At 43.7% G+C, this 19,080-nt stretch overlaps 1 protein-coding gene across 1 annotated transcript in view; it reads left to right on the forward strand.

Annotated features, from left to right (window-relative positions):
- Positions 1-2,522: 2,522 nt before the first annotated feature.
- Positions 2,523-19,080, forward strand: part of LOC126199654 (beta-1,3-galactosyltransferase 4-like) — a 41,366-nt gene continuing 24,808 nt past the window's right edge. Inside the window, exons 1-3 of the mRNA XM_049936583.1 lie at positions 2,523-2,540; positions 2,625-2,855; positions 9,186-9,329. Of these exons, the coding sequence (XP_049792540.1) occupies positions 2,523-2,540; positions 2,625-2,855; positions 9,186-9,329 (393 nt within the window). The remainder of the gene's footprint in view (positions 2,541-2,624; positions 2,856-9,185; positions 9,330-19,080) is intronic.

The following is a 19,080-nucleotide window of genomic DNA, read 5'->3' on the forward strand; positions in this document are numbered from 1 at the left end:
GGAGTAATGTGTGATCTCTGATACATCTAGATACGACTCTGACGGGTTACACGTACATAAGCATCCTATCTGGTCACTTGCATCCATTCACGTCCATTGTGCATTCCGACGGACTTGGCAGCTCCAGCAGGACACTGTGACACCTGACACGCCCAGAATTGCTACAGAGTGGCTCCAGGAACAGTCTTCCGAGTTCAAGCACTTCCGCTAGCCACCAAACTCCACAGATATGAACATTATTGAGCATATCTGGGATGCCATGCAGTGTGCTATTCAGAAGAGATGTCCGCCCCTCCGTACTCTTACCGATTTATGGACAGCCTATTTCAGACATTTGTCGAGTCCATGCCATTTCGTATTGCAGCACTTCTACGTGCTCGCAGGGGCCTTACACGATGTTAGGTAACAAGCTCCGGGCAGTAAAACCGCTCCCAACTGCTTGGACAACATCCTCCCGACCATCTCGGCGCGAGGAGGTCCTTCTGACCAGGTTGCGGATTGGGCATTGCCGGTTTAGCCACCACTACCTGCTCTCCGGTGACCCAGCCCCGCAGTGCCCTTGTGGTCAGGCATTAACAGTGCGCCATGTTTTATTGTCGTGTCCCCGTTTTAGTCAATTTCGTGTTGTCCTGTCCCTGCCATCTACTTTACCGTATGTTTTAGCTGATGACGCTCGAGCAGCTGCTCGTATTCTGCGTTTTATAACTTTAACTGGCTTGTCCAAAGACATTTACCCTTTTTACTTATTTTATCTGCATCTTTGTCAGGTCCTTCTGGTGTCCCCCCCATCCCCTTGAGTTTTACCAGATTCCATGTGCTCTCACAACAGTGACTGGGCGCTAATGACCTCAGCAGTTGAGCGCCCTTAAACCCAGAAAAAAAAGAAAAAAAAACACGATGTTAGGCATGTGTACCAGTTTCTTTGGCTCCTTAGTGTAGATTATCCGTTTTTTTAATCTTTATTTCCAAATCTTAATAATTATACATTTTTTGACCCACTACCTTATATGATTAGTGGGTCCAGATGATACAATGGTTACAATTGCAGCTAAATCTTAAGTTATATTTAAGTAACTAGTTAGTAAAGTGAGCTACAGGATAACTGCAATGGGCAAAGTTAGTTGATTTTGATTGTATGTGAATTACTTAATAAACCTCTTAACTAGTTACTAATGCCTACAGCGTTACATATGTGTCAGTCAAAAGTATAAATCTACTTACAGAGCCTTGCTCATTGAGCTAAACCTAATGAGCGTGCCCCTGACACTGGGCAGGCCAAGATGTTAGTCGCTGCAGGTTCCTAGACATAGTACCTAAATCTAAGTCCTACAACTAATCCTGCCCGCATCTCGTGGTCGTGCGGTAGCGTTCTCGCTTCCCACGCCCGGGTTCCCGGGTTCGATTCCCGGCGGGGTCAGGGATTTTCTCTGCTTCGTGATGGCTGGGTGTTGTGTGCTATCCTTAGGTTAGTTAGGTTTAAGTAGTTCTAAGTTCTAGGGGACTTATGACCACAGCAGTTGAGTCCCATAGTGCTCAGAGCCATTTTTTTTACAACTAATCCTATCCTAAAGTCAAGTTCGGTGCTTGTTCATAATCGGTAATGTTGCACCCCACTCCCCCTAAATCTCGAACGCGGCGGATTTCCAGACGGTAGAAGTCAGCCTGTCCACGCTCAGGTGGTATGGGAATAGGGTACCAGACTCTATAGGTGTTTAAATATTTCTCAAATTCTTGCTAATTCAAGTCTCTCGGATATTCCTTTAAAACTTCTTGTGATACCACGTTTCCCAATTTGTTGATGGTCTGAAAAGTGTCGTGTTGTCTAAGTAAGCTGTATGTGTTGTGGTGTGGTGTGGCAGTTGGTCACATAACATTGAAGCTACATCATTGAAAAGGGGCACTCGTAAACGACATGGTCAGGAGTACCCTCCGGAACACAACGGTCACACGCGGCTGTAGCCTTTTTTCCGAATCGACATAAATATGTCGTGTAGGGACCATGACCAATGAGAAAGTGGAATAGTCCCCGGGTTGGTTCGAAGTACTTCATTCCCATCCGTTCCCCAATATCCGGAAGAAGATCAAAAGTTCTACGTTCGGTTTCTACAGCTGCCGTAACTGGTCTTCTCTTAATCTGATCTCAACCCTGTTCTCAGCCCTGATGCCTAAAATCTCTTCTGTTTTCTCTACGTTCCCCTTCTCGGCCCAGTACCAAGCGGCCTGTTCCCGAACTTTGATGTCCAGGGGGCAGAGCCCCATTATGACTAACAGGGCTCCTCCCGGCGTAGTCCTGTATGCCCCCCCACTGATCTCACTATCATGTTCTTCTCACTGTCATGGCAGCCACCACCCTCGTGAGTCTGTGTGCTCAAACTCCCGAGCCGTAACCCACTATTGATGTGAGTATACTATCGTGGTATAATTTGATGAGATGTGGTGGGAGATTATCCGTTCGTGAAATTCGAACATCTTGCACAAATTTACGACCTCTTTTTCTCTTAGGAATGGTCACGGTGTCCACGATGCTCCTTGTGGTGGCGGTGAACACACTGCACAAGACAGAGGCCGAAAACTGGGGGCCGGGGGCGGGGAGTGGCGCCCGTATGGAGTGGCTGCGGGGGCAGGGGGCGCGCGACGCGGCGCGCTACGTGCGGCCGGGCCAGCCCACGGCTCTGCTGCCGCCGCCGGCCGGGCTGTGCGCTGGCAGCCCGCCCCCGCAGCTGCTGCTCGCCGTGCCGTCCGCCGTGGCCAACCGCGAGCGCCGCGACGCCGTGCGCGCGACGTGGGGGCGTGCGCTGCGCGACTCCAGCCGACTGCTCTTCGTCACGGGCCACTCCGGCGACGGCCGGCTGCAGGTAGGCCGAGCTCTATCCAGGACTCCTCTTCACACATTGGGTTGCAAAACTCCTCCGTAAGCCAGAGAAGGCACGTTGAAAAATCCCATGTGTGCTAAATGTAAAAACCTGACTCAGAAAATCACGAGGGCAAATCAGAAAGACTTTGCCCGTATTTTTTGTTGGCCAAAGTAAGATACATGCAAGTAATGACAAATATACATCCTATTCTATATCATCATCAGTTATCTGCTGTATTAGCAGGTCCTTTGCCTCTCCATTTTCTGCGATCCATTGCTTCCTTCTTAAGGCTGCTGTATGTTGTACCGTCCATCCTGTTATCCAGTATCTCGAATCTCTTCCTTCCTCGCTTCCTTTTCCCGTCTACATAACCTTCTAATACTGTTTTGATCAGTAAGTCATTCTTTCTTAATATATGCTCAGTCCAATTTCTTTTTCTTCTCTTTATTACATCTAGTAACTGTCTTTTCTCCCACTCTTCTCAATACCTCTTCATTTTTTACTCTGTCCATCCAACGTATTCTTTCTATCCTCCGCCATGTCCAGACCTCAAAAGCCTCCAGCCTTTCTGTCTTTCTTCCTCAGAGTCCATGTTTCAGCGCAATATGGAACAACACTCCACACAAGACACTTTATAAGTCTTCCTGAGTTCTCTGTCCAGACCGCTGCAGAAAATTCGCTTTTCTTATAAAACGCCTTTTTTGCCATTGCTATCCTTGTTTTAATTTCTGTGGTGCACTTCCAGTCGGTGTCTATCCTGCTTCAAAGATACTTGAAATTTTGCACCTGTTCTAGTATTTCTCCATTCAGCATAATTTTTATTTCCTTATTTCCTCCTAGTGTCAATACTTATGTTTTATTTGTGTTAATTTTCATTCCATATTTTGTTCCGTTAGTTTCAATGGTGTCCACCAAATCCTGTAATTCTTTTTCCCCTGTGGCTAGAAGGACCATGTCATCAGCAAACCTCATACACCCTACTCTTCTTCCTCCAATTTCTACGCCTTTGTCATCTAATGATCATTGGTCAGTCATATTTTCCAAGTAGAGGTTGAAAAGAGTAGATGATAGACAGCATCCTTGTCTTACTCCTTTTCCTAGTCCGATCCAGTTTGTACTTTCTCCTCTCACTGTAACAAACTTTTTAATTAAGATATGAGTTTGCAAGTCTTCTGGTTTTCCAATCCACTCCCTTTTTCCCTCATTATAGTAGCCAGCTTGTACCAAACCACATTGTCAAATGCCTTTTCTAGATCGATGAAGCACATAAATAGGTCTCTTCCTTTTTCAGTAAACTTTTCTCCCAAGATTCATAGGAGCCCTATTGCATCCCTATTCTATGTACCTTGCATTATTTTTCCACATAGTTCGCTTACCGATTCACACATTTATCCCATCACAGCGCTAAATTTGAGATGCCCTTGCAGTTGAATTCGTCCGGCTTACTACGGAACCATTGTTGGACTGCTGTTTTGGCTTCATCGTTACTTGTGAATCGCCGTCCTGCCAAGAACTACTTCAGCGGTCCGAAAACATGGAAATCGCTAGGGGGGGGGGGGGGCGAGGTCTGGAGTGCATGGTGGGTGCTCCAGAATCTTCCAGTGAAATTGCCGGAGCTTTTCGGCAGTTCTGATTGCCATATGTGGTCTGGCAATGTCGTGGAGCAGAATCATGTTGTTGACATCGAGAATCCCTCGGCGCCTTCGCCTGATGGCGGGCCTCAGACGTGACAGTGTGGGTCCTGCTTCGCTTGTATCGGTCCATAGTCCGATCGAAGCTGGATTATGGGAGCTTCGTCTACTCGTCTGCTCGGCCATCCCTCTTACGCCGTCTCAACTCCATCCACCATCGGGGGTTACGTCTTGCGACCGGAGCCTTCTACACTAGTCCCGTCGAGAGTCTTTATGCTGAAGCTGCCGAATTACCATTGACCTACCGGCGCGACGTACTGCTGTATCGGTATGCCGGCTGTTGTCAATGCCCGACCACCCCTCTTATCAGTCCTTCTTCGCCGATTCTCTCGACCGTCAGTACGGGTTGTATGTGTCTGCCCTGCTGCCTCCTGGAGTCCGCTTCCGTCGCCTGCTTCGACAATTGGATTTTGCCCTCCCTACCACCTTCAGAGAGGGTGAGAGCTCGACACCACCTTGGCTACAGGCTCCGGTTCAGATTTATCTCGACCTCAGCTCGCTCCCGAAGGAGGGTACTCCGGCTGCAGTGTATTGCTCACGGTTTGTCGAACTTCGTGCGCGACTTGCCAGTCACACCTTTATTTACACCGATGGCTCCAAAACCGACGATGGTGTCGGCTGTGCCTTTGTCGTCGGAGCCGGCACCTTTAAATACCGGCTCCTCGACCAGTGTTCCAGCTTTACGGCCGAGCTTTTTGCTCTCCATCAGGCCGTTCAGTATGCCCGCCGCCACCGCCATTCATCGTATGTACTCTGCTCTGATTCACTCAGTGCTCTTCAGAGCCTTGGAGCTCCCTATCCGGTCCATCCATTGGTGCAACGGATCCAGCAGTCCCTCCATTCTTTCGCTGATGATGGCTCTCCTGTCAGCTTTCTGTGGGTTCCCAGACATGTAAGAGTGCCTGGGAATGAGGCTGCGGATGCTGCAGCCAAGGCTGCAGTCCTCCTGCCTCGGCCAGCCTCCCATTGTGTCCCGTCATCTGACGTTAGTGGGGTTGTTTGTAAGAGGCTTGTGTCGTTGTGGTGGGATACTTGGTCATCCCTTCAAGGAAACAAGCTCCGGGCAGTAAAACCGTTCCCAACTGCTTGGACAACCTCCTCCCGACCATCTCGGCGAGAAGAGGTCCTTCTGACCAGGCAGCGGATTGGGCATTGCCGGTTTAGCCACCGCTACCTGCTCTCCGGTGACCCAGCCCCGCAGTGCCCTTGTGGTCAAGCATTAATAGTGCGCCATGTTTTATTGTCGTGTCCCCGCTTTAGTCGATCTCGTGTTGTCCTGTCCCTGCCATCTACTTTACCGGATATTTTAGCTGATGACGCTCGAGCAGCTGCTCGTGTTCTTCGTTTTATAACTTTGACTGGCTTGTCCAAAGACATCTAACTCTTTTACTTATTTTATCTGCATCTTTGTAAGGACTTTCTGGTGTCCCCTCCCCCCCCCCCCCCCTTGAGTTTTACTAGATTCTATGTGCTCTAACAATTGTGACTGGGCGCTAATGACCTCAGTAGTTGAGCGCCCTTAAACACCACAAAAAAAAAGTGACAGTGTGGAGCAGTAACTGTAGGCGTTGATGGTTGCACGTTGTGGCATGAAATCCAGCAGGAGTGGTCATGGCTACTCCAGCAGGCCGTTGACATCACTTTACCAACAGACGGCGCTGAACGGAACTTTTTGTCATAGGTGAACTGGGATGTTTACGCACCGTAGTCTGTTTCTTGTATTCGAGCGTGAAATGCAGTATCCACTTTTCATCGCCAATAGCAGTGTGGTCCAGGAAACCTTCACCCTCCTTGGAGTAACGTTCCAGATGATTCAGTGAAGACCTTATTCGCCTCCTTCTCATCACTTCACCCAACTGCTTTGGCACCCACCAACATGAAACCTCCCAGAACCCTAATGATCCCTAATGATCCGTGAACGAAGTCATAAGCATTCCCATACGATATGCCAAGTTCTGGGAAATGGCCGTGATGGACACACACTGATCTGCTTCACCATTGCATCCACCCAGGAAATGTCAGTCGGCGACGAACGCGACCTCCCCGACCGCTCATGGTCATGCAAGACTACACGGCCTTTGAACTCTCACCACCACCACCACCACCACCACCACCACCACCACCACCTCACAGTTCTCAAAGCCAGACAGTTTTCCCCATGTGTGGACTGCATTTCCCTGTAGATCTCTATGGGCGTTCGTCTCTTGCTCCATAGAAAACGAATCACAATTCGTCGCTCTAACGGTTTGGACGTTTGTATCACTACCGCCATCTTTAACAACTGACAGCAGAGCCGCGCGGCGGATCTACTGGCAGGTAAGGCCGTTTCGAACCAAGAAAGTACTACGCTGGGAATGGATATGTTGACTTCGCATTTACAGCCGTAATTTGACTGAAAGAAAATAGGCGAGAAGACTTTCTGGCTTACCGTCCTAGTTGATAGACAGGCACAGTCCCTTAAGACCCAAGCTGAATTACTGAATACAAACGGATTAATTAACACAGTGAAACTGTAGCAGTTGTTGGCTGCTGCACAAGACTGCTTCAATACTAATGATGGATGCTGGTTATTTGCAGAGGTGTGGCAAAATAATTACCTTTACAGACGATTTCTCTGTTTTCCTGCAAGCGGTGAGGTTTGTCATTCACCTGTCAGCTGCTGTCCCGACCGCGTCTGGCATCTAATTCTCTTCTAGCAGAGGCTCAGTTGGTGGTTAATTGACGTAATCAATAGGACAACAGACGGAAGCTACAGACAAGAGAAAATGTCGGTTCTGGTAAAATAGACTATACTGTTTCTGCCATAACACGCAATAAATTGGCGGGGTAACCTGACCCAAGACTGTAGCTGTAAATTTTTGAAAACCATTTCCTATTGCTTTTTGATGTGTAGGTTGCCATGAATGAGTGTTGTGTGGGAGTAGTATCGATCTGCTTGGGATGAACTAGCAGAGGGGGCAGGAGGAGAAGGATATAGACAGGGGAAAGGAGGAGTAGTTTGACACAGAAGAGGAGAGCAGAAAAGGTTGATCAAGAGGTGGTGGTGTATAGGAAGAGTGGGTGGATAGGTCGTGGTGTGTAGGGGAAGGGTGGCAGGAGGAGTTGCGTGCAATATATGTGTCGAACATGTATGCAAGTGAGGTTTTGGTGTAGAGGATAGTACACGCGTGTCGAAAACAGAATGTAAGTGTTTATGTACAGCACCTCACCATGAACCAGTAAATAATTTTTTGCCGAATTTGCCACATATACTGTTGGAACAACGAGAATCAGTACTGTGCAGGCTAGAGCCCCTAGTTCCTATGGGAGCAGAGATGAAACTTCCTGCCAGATTAAAACTGTGTGCCGGACCGAGACTCGAACTCGGGACCTTTGCCTTCCGCGGGCAAGTGCTATACCAACTGAGCTAGCTCAGTTGGTAGAGCACTTGCCCACGTAAGGCAAAGGTCCCGAGATCGAGTCTCGGTCCGGCACACAGCTTTAATCTGCCAGGAAGTTTCATATCAGCGCACACTCCGCTGTAGAGTGACAATTTCATTCTGGGAGCAGAGATATTGGCAGAAATGGTTTCTCTGACGTTCATATGCAGATGCCCTGCCTGCCAGGTGTGTTGTGTGGGAGTAGTATTGCCCTGCCTTATTGTCCTGGTTTGAATTGCAGAATACACCTGAGGCACAAAAAATGTGTTTTCGACCCACAGCATGTGTTGTGGGACTAGTATTGGCCTGCTTTATCGACCCCTTTTAGCAGGTGCCGCACATGCAGTTGGCTATGGGAGAGGGAGGGTTCTGATCGATGGAGGAGGGAATGGACAGAAAGGGGAGGGGGCAATGGGGTTGTATAGGTAGTGGGGGGAGGGAAGGGAGATGAAGTGAGGTGGTGGCAGGAGGGGATTTATGGGGGGAGTGGAGGGGAGGGACAGTGAGAGGGGATGGAAGGGGACAGATGGGGTGAGGGGGGAGGAAGAGGGGTTTTATAGTTAAAGGGCGCAGTAGAAGATGGGTAGGGAGAATGGGCAGGAGATGGATAGAGAGATAGATGAGGAGAGGACGGGTAAGGACAGAGACGGACTAGAGGGGAGGGACATTTAGAGGAGCAGGAGGAGATCGCTAGGAGAGGGGGGATATCAGGTGAAGGACTGGAGGGGGAGGATGGACAGTGGCAGAGGGGATGAGGAGATACAGAGAAAGAGTGTGGAGCAGGACGATATCGACAGAGGAAGATGAGGGGGTGGAATCGATAGGGAGAAGGTGAAGAGATAATGGTCACAGAAAGAGGAAGGAGGAAATAGGCAAAGAAGGGGAAGGGCAGGAGGCTGGTAGGTGTAGAGGGAGAGTGAGCAGGTGGAAAAGGAAGAAGGGAAGGAGGAGATTACAGAGAGTGGGGAAGGGGGGGAGGAGTTGGACAGAGATTGGGCTAGGAAGAGGTGGGCACTCAGAGGGAAGAAGGATGTGTGTAAAATATATGTGAGCTGTGAGCCAGTTAGTATTGTTGATGGTGAATCATACACTCTGTCGACTTACGGCTATCAGAAAAAAGTTTTCTGCAGAGTGTATCACAACTGTCGGACCTTCATGAAAACATGTGGTCAAAAAAACGAAGTGTGACACAGTCGCTTGAAAATTGTGTTCTGTTGCAGGAAGAGCTAATAGCCGAGGCACTGGTGAACGGCGACATGCTGGTTGAGGACATGGTGGACACTTACGACAACCTCACGGTAAAGACGCTGCTCATGCTCAAGTGGACGGCTGACCACTGCTCTCAAGTGTCTTACGTCGTCAAGGTAAGTTTTGCTGTAACCGGGGTGTAGTGGACAGCTACTAGCCACGTACTCTGTCTCATAAAATTTCACTTAAAAGTGTGTAGATGGAGTTGGGTAGATGTCATTTTGAATGGAAATCCCTGTGAATGGCATTCTTCTCGTGTTCTCGAAAGGTGTTCCGCTATTCCGCGTATCCTGGATGAAACGGCGATCGTAATTCGCTATGTGACGTTTTCTGTGCTTCGGGTCGATAATTACAAAGTCTGAGCCTCCATTAGATCATCCCCCAAATCAAACTCGTGGATTTCAACGAAATCATGTGATGAACTGTAATGACTACATTCAGTTCCAGGTATCGGGTCCCAACGTTCATTTCTGTTATGACGTTCTAGTAGTTATTCCTTCTGTGAACATCGATGAATCAAAACGTCTCTTCATAATAAAATATTTGTTAAGCAAACGACTCGCAAAAGAATTTCTCAGTAACAACTTCTATTATTACTTTTTATTTCATCCTATTTAGTATGTGTGAACTGTTTGTGAAATAAGTCTGTAAACGATGCACTTACTTTAAATTTTGTGTGTGTGTGTGTGTGTGTGTGTGTGTGTGTGTGTGTGTGTGTGTGTGTGTGTGTGTGTGTGTGTGTGTGTGTATCGACTCCTAAAGCGTTACATCTAATCACTAGACTAATTTCGTTCGTCTGGTGTTTTTGTACTTCGGATGTTTTTTATCTCTTGTAAGATTTGTCTTTCGTTGTCTTGCTCTCGGAAGGTACGAACGGCATTCTGCTGTGCTCATTGTATAGATTATTATGTAAATGATTAGGTTTTCTTAATATAGTATGGAGTCGAAGGTATTCTGCCTTTTATTTCTAACAAAAACAATGTCACTTTTATATGGTTTTCAATTTGTGTGGTGTGTCTTCCGAGGATCGCGGCTGGAACAAAGACGACGGCGGCACATTGTTGGTCGACGTTAATGACTGAACAGTTTTCGTGTTAACTCATTACTTATCATTGCATCTTACTTTGTACTTCCCTAAGATACTTGTATCGGTCATATTATTTGTACCTTGAGTATTTTCGCGCAAGCTATGCAAAGAATAATTCGGTCATTCATCTACTAACAATGACGTCGTCGTGCGGCCTACACCAGTTGGACACAGGAACGTTTTGAAGTTTTTGATGGTGGTTAATTTCCCCTATATGCTGCATTCTCAACTTTACGCAGAACTCGGCACGAAGCATTGGCTGCATTACCACGCTGAGCCGTACATATTGTGGACCGAGTACACGCGCAACCAGCCGGCCACTGTGGCCGAGCGGTTCTAGGCGCTTCTGTCCGGAACCGCGCTTCTGCTGCTGTGGTCGTAGGTTCGAATCCTGCCTCGAGCATGGATGTGTGTGATGTCCTTAAGTTAGTTAGGTTTAAGTAGCTCTAAGTTCTAGGGGACTGATGACCTTAGAAGTCCCATAGTCCTCAGAGCCATTTGAACCATTTTTTTAGAGGACGATGCTACCTGGAGAACTCGAGTGCTTGAGTCATTTTTCCCTTTCAAAAATGGTGAAATGTCAGTTGATGACAAACCTAGGTCTGTTCGTTGTGCCACTGTTCGAACACATGGAAATGTTGAAATCATTTGTGCAGCCATCAACGAAGATCGACGGCGGACCATTGAAGAAATTCTGGAGCTGTCGGGAGTGACATGGAGCTCAGTGCAACGAATTGTGACAGAAGACTTGGGAACGAAAAGGGTGGCTGCTAAGTTCGTGCCACGACTGCTGACTGCAGGACAAATACAAGGTCGCGTGGAAGCATGCTGTGCTTTGAAGGAAGTCCTGAAATGATCCACTCCTTTTTTTCCAAAATTATCACAGTTGACGAAACTTGGTGTTATGCTTATTATCCCGAATCAAAGCAACAATCAAAGCAGCGGAAGACTTGAAAGTTCGCCTCGCCCCAAGAAAACTCGTCAGGTGAAATCAAACACTAAGCAGAATGTAGATTTGTTTTTTCGATATGACAGGACTCACCGATTAAGTGTTTCTTCCACAGTGTCGGATACTTAACCAGGCTTTCTACTTAAAAGCCGTGAAAAGATTCCACAGCAGCGTGCGGCGGAAGTGGTCTAATTTGTGTAACTGGTTTTTCCATCATAATTCACCTGCTCGCACAGCTCTGTTTGTACGATAATTCTGGCCCAAAATTGTTATGACCCCTGTTTCTCACGCCGACCTTGCTTTGCGACGTTTTTGTTTCCTAGAATGAAGAGACACATGAAATAGAAGCGTTTCGCTGAGATGGAGAAGCAAAAAGACGGAGTCGCTGTCAGGCACCACGAAAAATGAATTTAAAAGTGTTTTGAAAAATGAAATAGAAGATTAGAGAAGGTTTAGTGCAAATAGCGAGTCCTTTGAAGGGGATTGGATGTTTGTGCTTCAAATGTGAATAAATTAGTTTAAAAAAATAAGTTCTGTTTTAACGTCCGGCATTAAACAGCCACCGACTGATGTCGTAGTGTTTATTTGAAGAAGGGAAGAACAAAACGGAAGTGCCGTTTTCTTCACGAAAAGTGTTTCCAATGCTGTAGTGTTCTCAGTACACTGTTGCATGTGCCCAGACTCATTAGGAGTACGAACTCACGGAGAAAATATTTAAAACATTCACTACTAGATGACGCACAGTATTTGTGACGACTAATGCTTCCCTCTGGAGTTCAAAGTGGCATGCGTCAAGGTCTTCTCAAAAATGGTTCAAATGGCTCTGAGCACTATGGGACTTAACTGTTGAGGTCATCAGTCCCCTAGAACTTAGAACTACTTAAACCTAACTAACCTAAGGACACCACATACATCCATGCCCGAGGCAGGATTCGAACCTGCGACCGTAGCGGTCGCGCGGTTCCAGACTGTAGCGCCAAGAGACGCTCGGCCACTCCGGCCGGCAAGGTCTTCTCCATTTCATTGACGGACAGTTGGTGTGGTAAGCAAGGGTGCATGTGAGCTTTTGTTTGTATCAGTAAACATATCTGTAGTAGGAGATAATATGGGTTTCAAACAAGTAGAAAAAAGTTGGAAAAGTGACTAGACAAAACAATGTGTCTGGAAAACATTAAATAAAGCCATTTCGCCCTCAACATCACAGGGAGTTTTGAGGTAAATTTTGCAACATCTAAGCCATGTAATAGATTCGTGTAAGAGACAGAAGTCAGTACTAAAATAGCTTTTCTGTAATTGCTGTATTATCCTCTTGCAAAAAAAGAGATGTGAGAAACGGTTTTTGTTAAGTACAGTTTCACTAGCAAAAACATTACTGCTGTATGGCTGTACTTGTGTTAAAGGCTGATAAACGTAGTGCCTCTGTATTAATGACACTACCAACAAAAATTTTCTTATTGGCACATGGAACCAGTCAGCTTCCGGATATAGCACTTAGAACATTTTGTAATGAATAATTCCAGGTAAGCTGTAAATGTTTTAATTAGTTTTTTTTCGTTTTTGCTACAAACTGTTTCGGCTATAGCGCCAATCTTAAGTAAACTTCTAGATGTTACAGTTGATGAGACAACTTATATTTGTAACAGATGCATATAAAGGTCAGTTTGTGTGTGTACGTACGTCCAGATGGCATAGATGTCCATACTTCTTTAGCGAGTAAACTGTTGACTTATCTATACGTTGCTAGATTGTTATGTGTCACGAAAGTTCTATTTTTACAGAATTCTGTTAGTGAAATTCTTCTGATAGCTAGAATGATAGTTTATTATCGTTGATGATTTACATTTAATGTTTAATCTTTGCTAGTCAGTGATGTGAGTCATAAATATTATAATTCTGTTACGATTGTATCTATGATTATCTTTTGTTTCAGTTAATGTCTGCTTTTTAGCCATTCTCGTTTTCCAAAATTTCAATAAAATTTTCTAGATAATTGTTATGTTTAAGATAAATGTTTTTTCATGAAGAATATCGTTTGGTAATTTATTGTGTGCATGTATATTTCTAATTCTTCCAAGATGTAAATAGCATCCATTTGATATTTTATGTAGCACTTGCGTTGCCTTTTCGATGCATTGTGCTTCGGTTTTTCAGGTGTAGCCAAAATCTTGGACCGCTATTTCGCAACAGTATAACATAATATGACAAACGCAAACTGAACATAATATATTCAACAGCATAAATCAGGAACTACTAACACAAATGCACTAGCAATAAAATCGGATAAGGTTAGCAGTGTAGTTATTATAAAACATAGTGAATATGTTAATAAAATGACTTTTTTGGAAGACAACGTTACAGAAATGCCACACAACCCCATCAAGTATGCTGCACAAGCAAAGAAATGAATCAAAAATTGTATTATAATACCAACAAACCAGGGAAAGGAAAGCTTCCATCATTATGTACCCACGTACTCCAAAATTGCACGCACAACCTAAGAGACACAAAGAATTAACTTCAAATCGCCCAATTATAAATTGTACTGACTGCCGAGCGTACCTAGTAAGTAAAAAAAACCTAACACATTCCTTATCAAGCTATATGGCTACAACAAGAAGTATCCCATAAAGAACTAAAGAACATTAGCACATGGCATAAAAGGTATACAAAGACCACAAAATCACAGATTTCTTTTTTTCCTTTCATATTACAAAGCTGTATACAAACAAACCCGTACAGGAAAAAATAGAAATTATGAAAGGTAACCTTCGAAGACCTAGAAAAACTTCAATTGCAGGAACCTATGAAATCATAGCTCTGCTAAAACTAATTTGGAATGAAAATTATTTTGAATTTAATCACAAAATTTACACACAAGATGATGCAGTGGCTATGGGAAACTGTGTTGCTGGTACAGTTGCCCACAAATTTATCATCACACTGGAGGAATAATTTTTCGGCTCCCAAAGGCCATTACTCAACACAGTTAGATTTTACCATAAATATGAAGATGGCACGTAAGTGGTAATGGATGAAAATGATGAAGTCATCGAACCAATTCATCAAGAACTCAACGAATTGCATAAAAAATAAAACTTAGGTTGGAAACAGAAACAAACAAATCCATAAATTTTCACGATATTAAAATGTGCAACATTAACAACGATCATGCTTGCAAAATCTACAAAAAATCAACTACCGCAAACAGCATAATTAATGGAAGTTCTTGTCAGGCGAATTGCAAAAGTGTGACTACTTCAGTTCAATGATGAATAGAATTATCAATTTGCCAGTCGAACATCAAGAAATACAAAATGAGCTAACAATACTTCAACATACAGCTCAAGAAAAGGATTTCAATCCAAATTTAGTTCAAACTGTATGAATAACACATAAAAGCTAAAAGCCAAACCATACAAATGGACATAAAAGTTGTTTTTCTTCAGTCCAGAGACTGGTTTGATGTAGCTCTCCATGCTACTGCATCCTGTGCAAGCTTCTTCATCTCCCAGTACCTACTGCAACCTACATCCTTCTGAATCTGTTTAGTGTATTCATCTCTTGGTCTCCCTCTGCGATTTTTACCCTCCACACTGCCTTCCAATATTAAATTGGTGATCCCTTGATGCCTCAGAGTATGTCCTACGAACCATTCCCTTCTTCTAGTCAAGTTGTGCCACAAATTTCTCTTCTCCCCAATTCTATTCAGTACCTCTTCATTAGTTATGTGATCTACCCATCTAAGCTTCAGCATTCTTCTGTAGCAACACATTTCGAAAGCTTCTATTCTCTTTTTATCTAAACTATTCGACATAAAAGTAACAAAAGAAATCAAAATTAAAGGAAAAGTGACATACTTACCGTCAATATACTTGGAACACGTAACGAATGAAATAAACTAATTCTTAAACATAACTACCATAAAACTAGCATTCTGAACAAAAACAATCTAAAAACGAATGTTCGATCTGGAAAAACCAAAATATCCGACTTCAGCAACGCAGGCACGTACATTTCGTGTAACGACTGCATTAAATCCTATTGCCGTCAACCTGGATGAAATTTTAGATTTAGATTCAAAAAACACACAAGAAAGCGACAGCAGTGAATTAAGCTTTTACCTATACCCCAAAAAAACCAAAACCACACCCGGGTTCCCGGGTTCGATTCCCGGCGGGGTCAGGGATTTTCTCTGCCTCGTGATGGCTGGGTGTTGTGTGCTGTCCTTAGGTTAGTTAGGTTTAAGTAGTTCTAAGTTCTAGGGGACTGATGACCATAGATGTTAAGTCCCATAGTGCTCAGAGCCATTTTTGAACCAAAACCACAAATCAGAACATATCGAAAACGCATTTCAAGCGGTACACAGAACATAAAGACATGATACGAACATCTTCGAAGAATTATATATACGCACACACAGAATTACCCAAATGATATTTTTAATGAACCAACCAATCATAAAGATAAAAATTAACTAGAAAATTTTGTTGAAATTTTGGAAAAGAACGGATAAAAAGTAGACAGTAAACAGAAACAAAAGGTAATCATAGATACAAATCATAACCACAGACATACAGTACTAAACTGGCAACATAGACGTACATTGTTAGACTGGAAATACCTTATACTTTATCACTGGTGTCACTGAAGCCAGCAATTTGCAATAGCAACCGAGCGCAAGCGACGTACAAAAAGCTTTTTGTTTGCAGACAAAATACTGGTAAGAAATGGGAATAAACTGATAAAACTACGTTACCCTTACAGTTTTGACACAATGGTTCATATATGCGTCGCGTTTGGCGGTAATTTTTTATACAGCAGACGGAAGATAAAAAAGAAAGGAACATGTTTCAGAGCAAACATAACTAGAAACATCTTACGCATTTTTGTTTCTGCGCTGTGTGTAAGCCTAAATAATGACACTAAACTTTGTTTTATCCGAAATCCCGGCAGTATTTGAATAGTTTTTGTGGGAGTTTAATGATCTAGTATTAACAGACGTAGCTTAATGATGTGCTTTCATCCTGTTTTCATCATCTTCTGCTTTTCTTGCTTTTCTTCGAGTACTATACTCATTACGAAATTGCACCTATAAGTAGAACGTGCAATTTGTCGTCGATAACAAGTCTTTCTTCATTTGAGTGTTCTTACGAAAAGTGCAATCTGCTTAAACCTTGTGTATACGTACTTGATGCGCTTCTCATAACTCAACTAGTACGCAAATATTTGCTCAACTGCAGGAATTTCTTAAACCAATTCGTAAATCTTACAACGTTAACGTTATTTCGTTTCAGAAAATCGTGTTGGTATAGCACACTTCCCGATGTCGCCATCTTTCCTCACCAAACGTCAAGCTTCAGTAAAAGCTACGTCTTTGACAGTCCAGTAATGTATGTATGTGATCATAACAGAGCTATAGCAATGAAACATATCATCACTGGCTAGCAAAGATTATACAGTAAAGGTAAAACATCAACGAGAATAAACAGTGATCCTAGCTGTCAAAATAACTTCACGAAGGAAATTCTATACAAGTAGAATTTACCTGACTTTTAACAATCTAGGAACATCTAGACAATCGATAGTTCATTGACTGGCGCAATATGGGCGCCTATTCCAACTAGACGTAAGTATATATGTAAAGTGACATTAACAACTGTTATAAATGAAAGAAGACTCACCAAATGGAACATGTAGAGATTTACTTGGGAATAGAGCTGTAGCTGAAACAAGTTTGTAGTGAAGAAGAAACAATACTTTGCATCTGACTTGGAATTATTCATTATAGGTCATATTATGAAACATACTACGCTGTGGGTCCAGCCGAAGAGAAAACCTGGAACATTCTTAAAATAAATTACGTACTTCCTAATTTTTCCACTGATGAAGTGGAAAGAGGTGATGTAATTATGCGATATCAGATTACGTTCGGTGCTTTTGGGTACAAAGAAGTAATACACAAAAAGAGACATTGGCTTTTGATTATTTTGACAAATGTGAGATTTGGCTCTTGCGACGAGACCATCAGACCTGTTAATCCCTGGTCTTGATTCAGGTGTGTTGCAGAGGGATCTGTCGTGGGTGCCAGACTAGGCCCTTTCCTTGCGATGGCCCCTAGTTTTCGAGAAAGTCAATGTTGAAGTTATACGAATGCATTTTTACACCTTTAACATTAATCATATTTCAACCAAGCGAGCTTAACGCAGCGGTTAAGGTTCGCGGCTACCACGCTGACGGTAGAGGTTCAAATCTTGCCTGTGTACTTCTGTTTTCAATTTCATCGTATAGAATATCTGTAAATACAGGGTATTTCAAAAAGGAGTTTACAACTTTAAAAATTCCTATAAATTTATTGCAAGGAGAGGAGAGAGAGAGAGAGAGAGAGAGAGAGAGAGAGAGAGAGAGAGAGAGAGAGAGAGAGAGAGAGCTGGATACATTGTTACTGTGTAGGGAGACACATCAAGGCTTATTACCATAAACTAAAGATGTTGTATGTGGCTTCGGTTGGTTATCCTGCACGCATCCAATCGGAAGTCAATTTCTTCCCAAACTAGCTGAGGCATTGCAGTTGTACCGCGCTCAGTGTCGGCCCTACGAAATCGATGAGGATGACCAAGAACAAAGTGTTTACTTCATGAAAGATGGCGCACCACCCCACTACCTGGCTGAAGTCCGCGATTTTCTCAGTGACCTCTTTACAGGTCAATGGGTTGGCCGTAATACGCTAACTGCATGGGCCCCACGATCCCCAGACCTGACACCATTCGATTTTTGTTTATGGGGTTTCATGAAGGATATCGTGTTTGTACCACCTGTGCTGGCGTCTCTACCAGACCTTAGAGCAAGAATTTACGCCGCCACGTTGACAAAACGTTGTCTCACTCGCTCGACGACATCGTCAGATGTGCTTGGACAACTTAATTATTTGCTCTGAGTAACAGGAAGTCACCCGTTGGGATTTTTTGTGATCCATCAAAGGCTTCTGATTGTGTAAATCATGGAATACTTCTAGATAAGCTCAAGTACTGTTGCATGAGTGGGACAGTGCTCCAGTGGTTTAAATCATACCTAACTGGAAGAGTGCAGAAAGTTGGAATAAGCAGTTCAGATAATATGCAAAAAACTGGTGAGTTCTCAAACTGGGAACAATCAAGAATGGGGTGCCGCAAGGTTCGGTCTTGGGTCTTCTGCTGTTCTTAATATATATTAATGACTTGCCATTCTATATTCACGAAGATGCAAAGCTGGTACTTTTTGCCGATGATACAAGTTTAGCTATCACACCCAACAGACAAGAATTAACTGGTGAATTTGTAAACGATGTTTTTCAGAAAATCATAAAGTGGTTCTCTGAAAATGGGCTCTCGTTAAACTTTGACAAAACACAGTATATACAGTTCCACACAGTAAATGGAATGACACCATTGATAAATATAGACTTCGATCAGAAATAGGTAGCTAATGTAGAATATTCAAAATTTCTAGGTGTATGCATTGATGAGGGGTTTAACTGGAAAAAAACAGAGGATCTGCTGAAACGTTTGAGTTCAGTTACTTATGCTATTAGGGTCATTGCAAATTTTGGCGATATACATCTCAGTAAATTAGCTTACCATGCCTATTTTCATTCTCTGCTTTCCTATGGCATCATATTCTGGGGTAACTCATCATTGAGTAAAAGAGTGTTCATTGCACAAAAGGGTGTAATCAGAATAATTGCTGGAGCTCATCCAAGATCATCCTGCAGACACTTACTTAAAGAGTTAGAGATCTTCACTGTAGCCTCACAATATATATATTCACTTACGAAACTTGTTATTAACAATCAGAA

The sequence above is a fragment of the Schistocerca nitens genome, chromosome 8 (genome assembly GCF_023898315.1).
Source record: "Schistocerca nitens isolate TAMUIC-IGC-003100 chromosome 8, iqSchNite1.1, whole genome shotgun sequence".
Lineage (NCBI taxonomy): Eukaryota > Metazoa > Arthropoda > Insecta > Orthoptera > Acrididae > Schistocerca > Schistocerca nitens.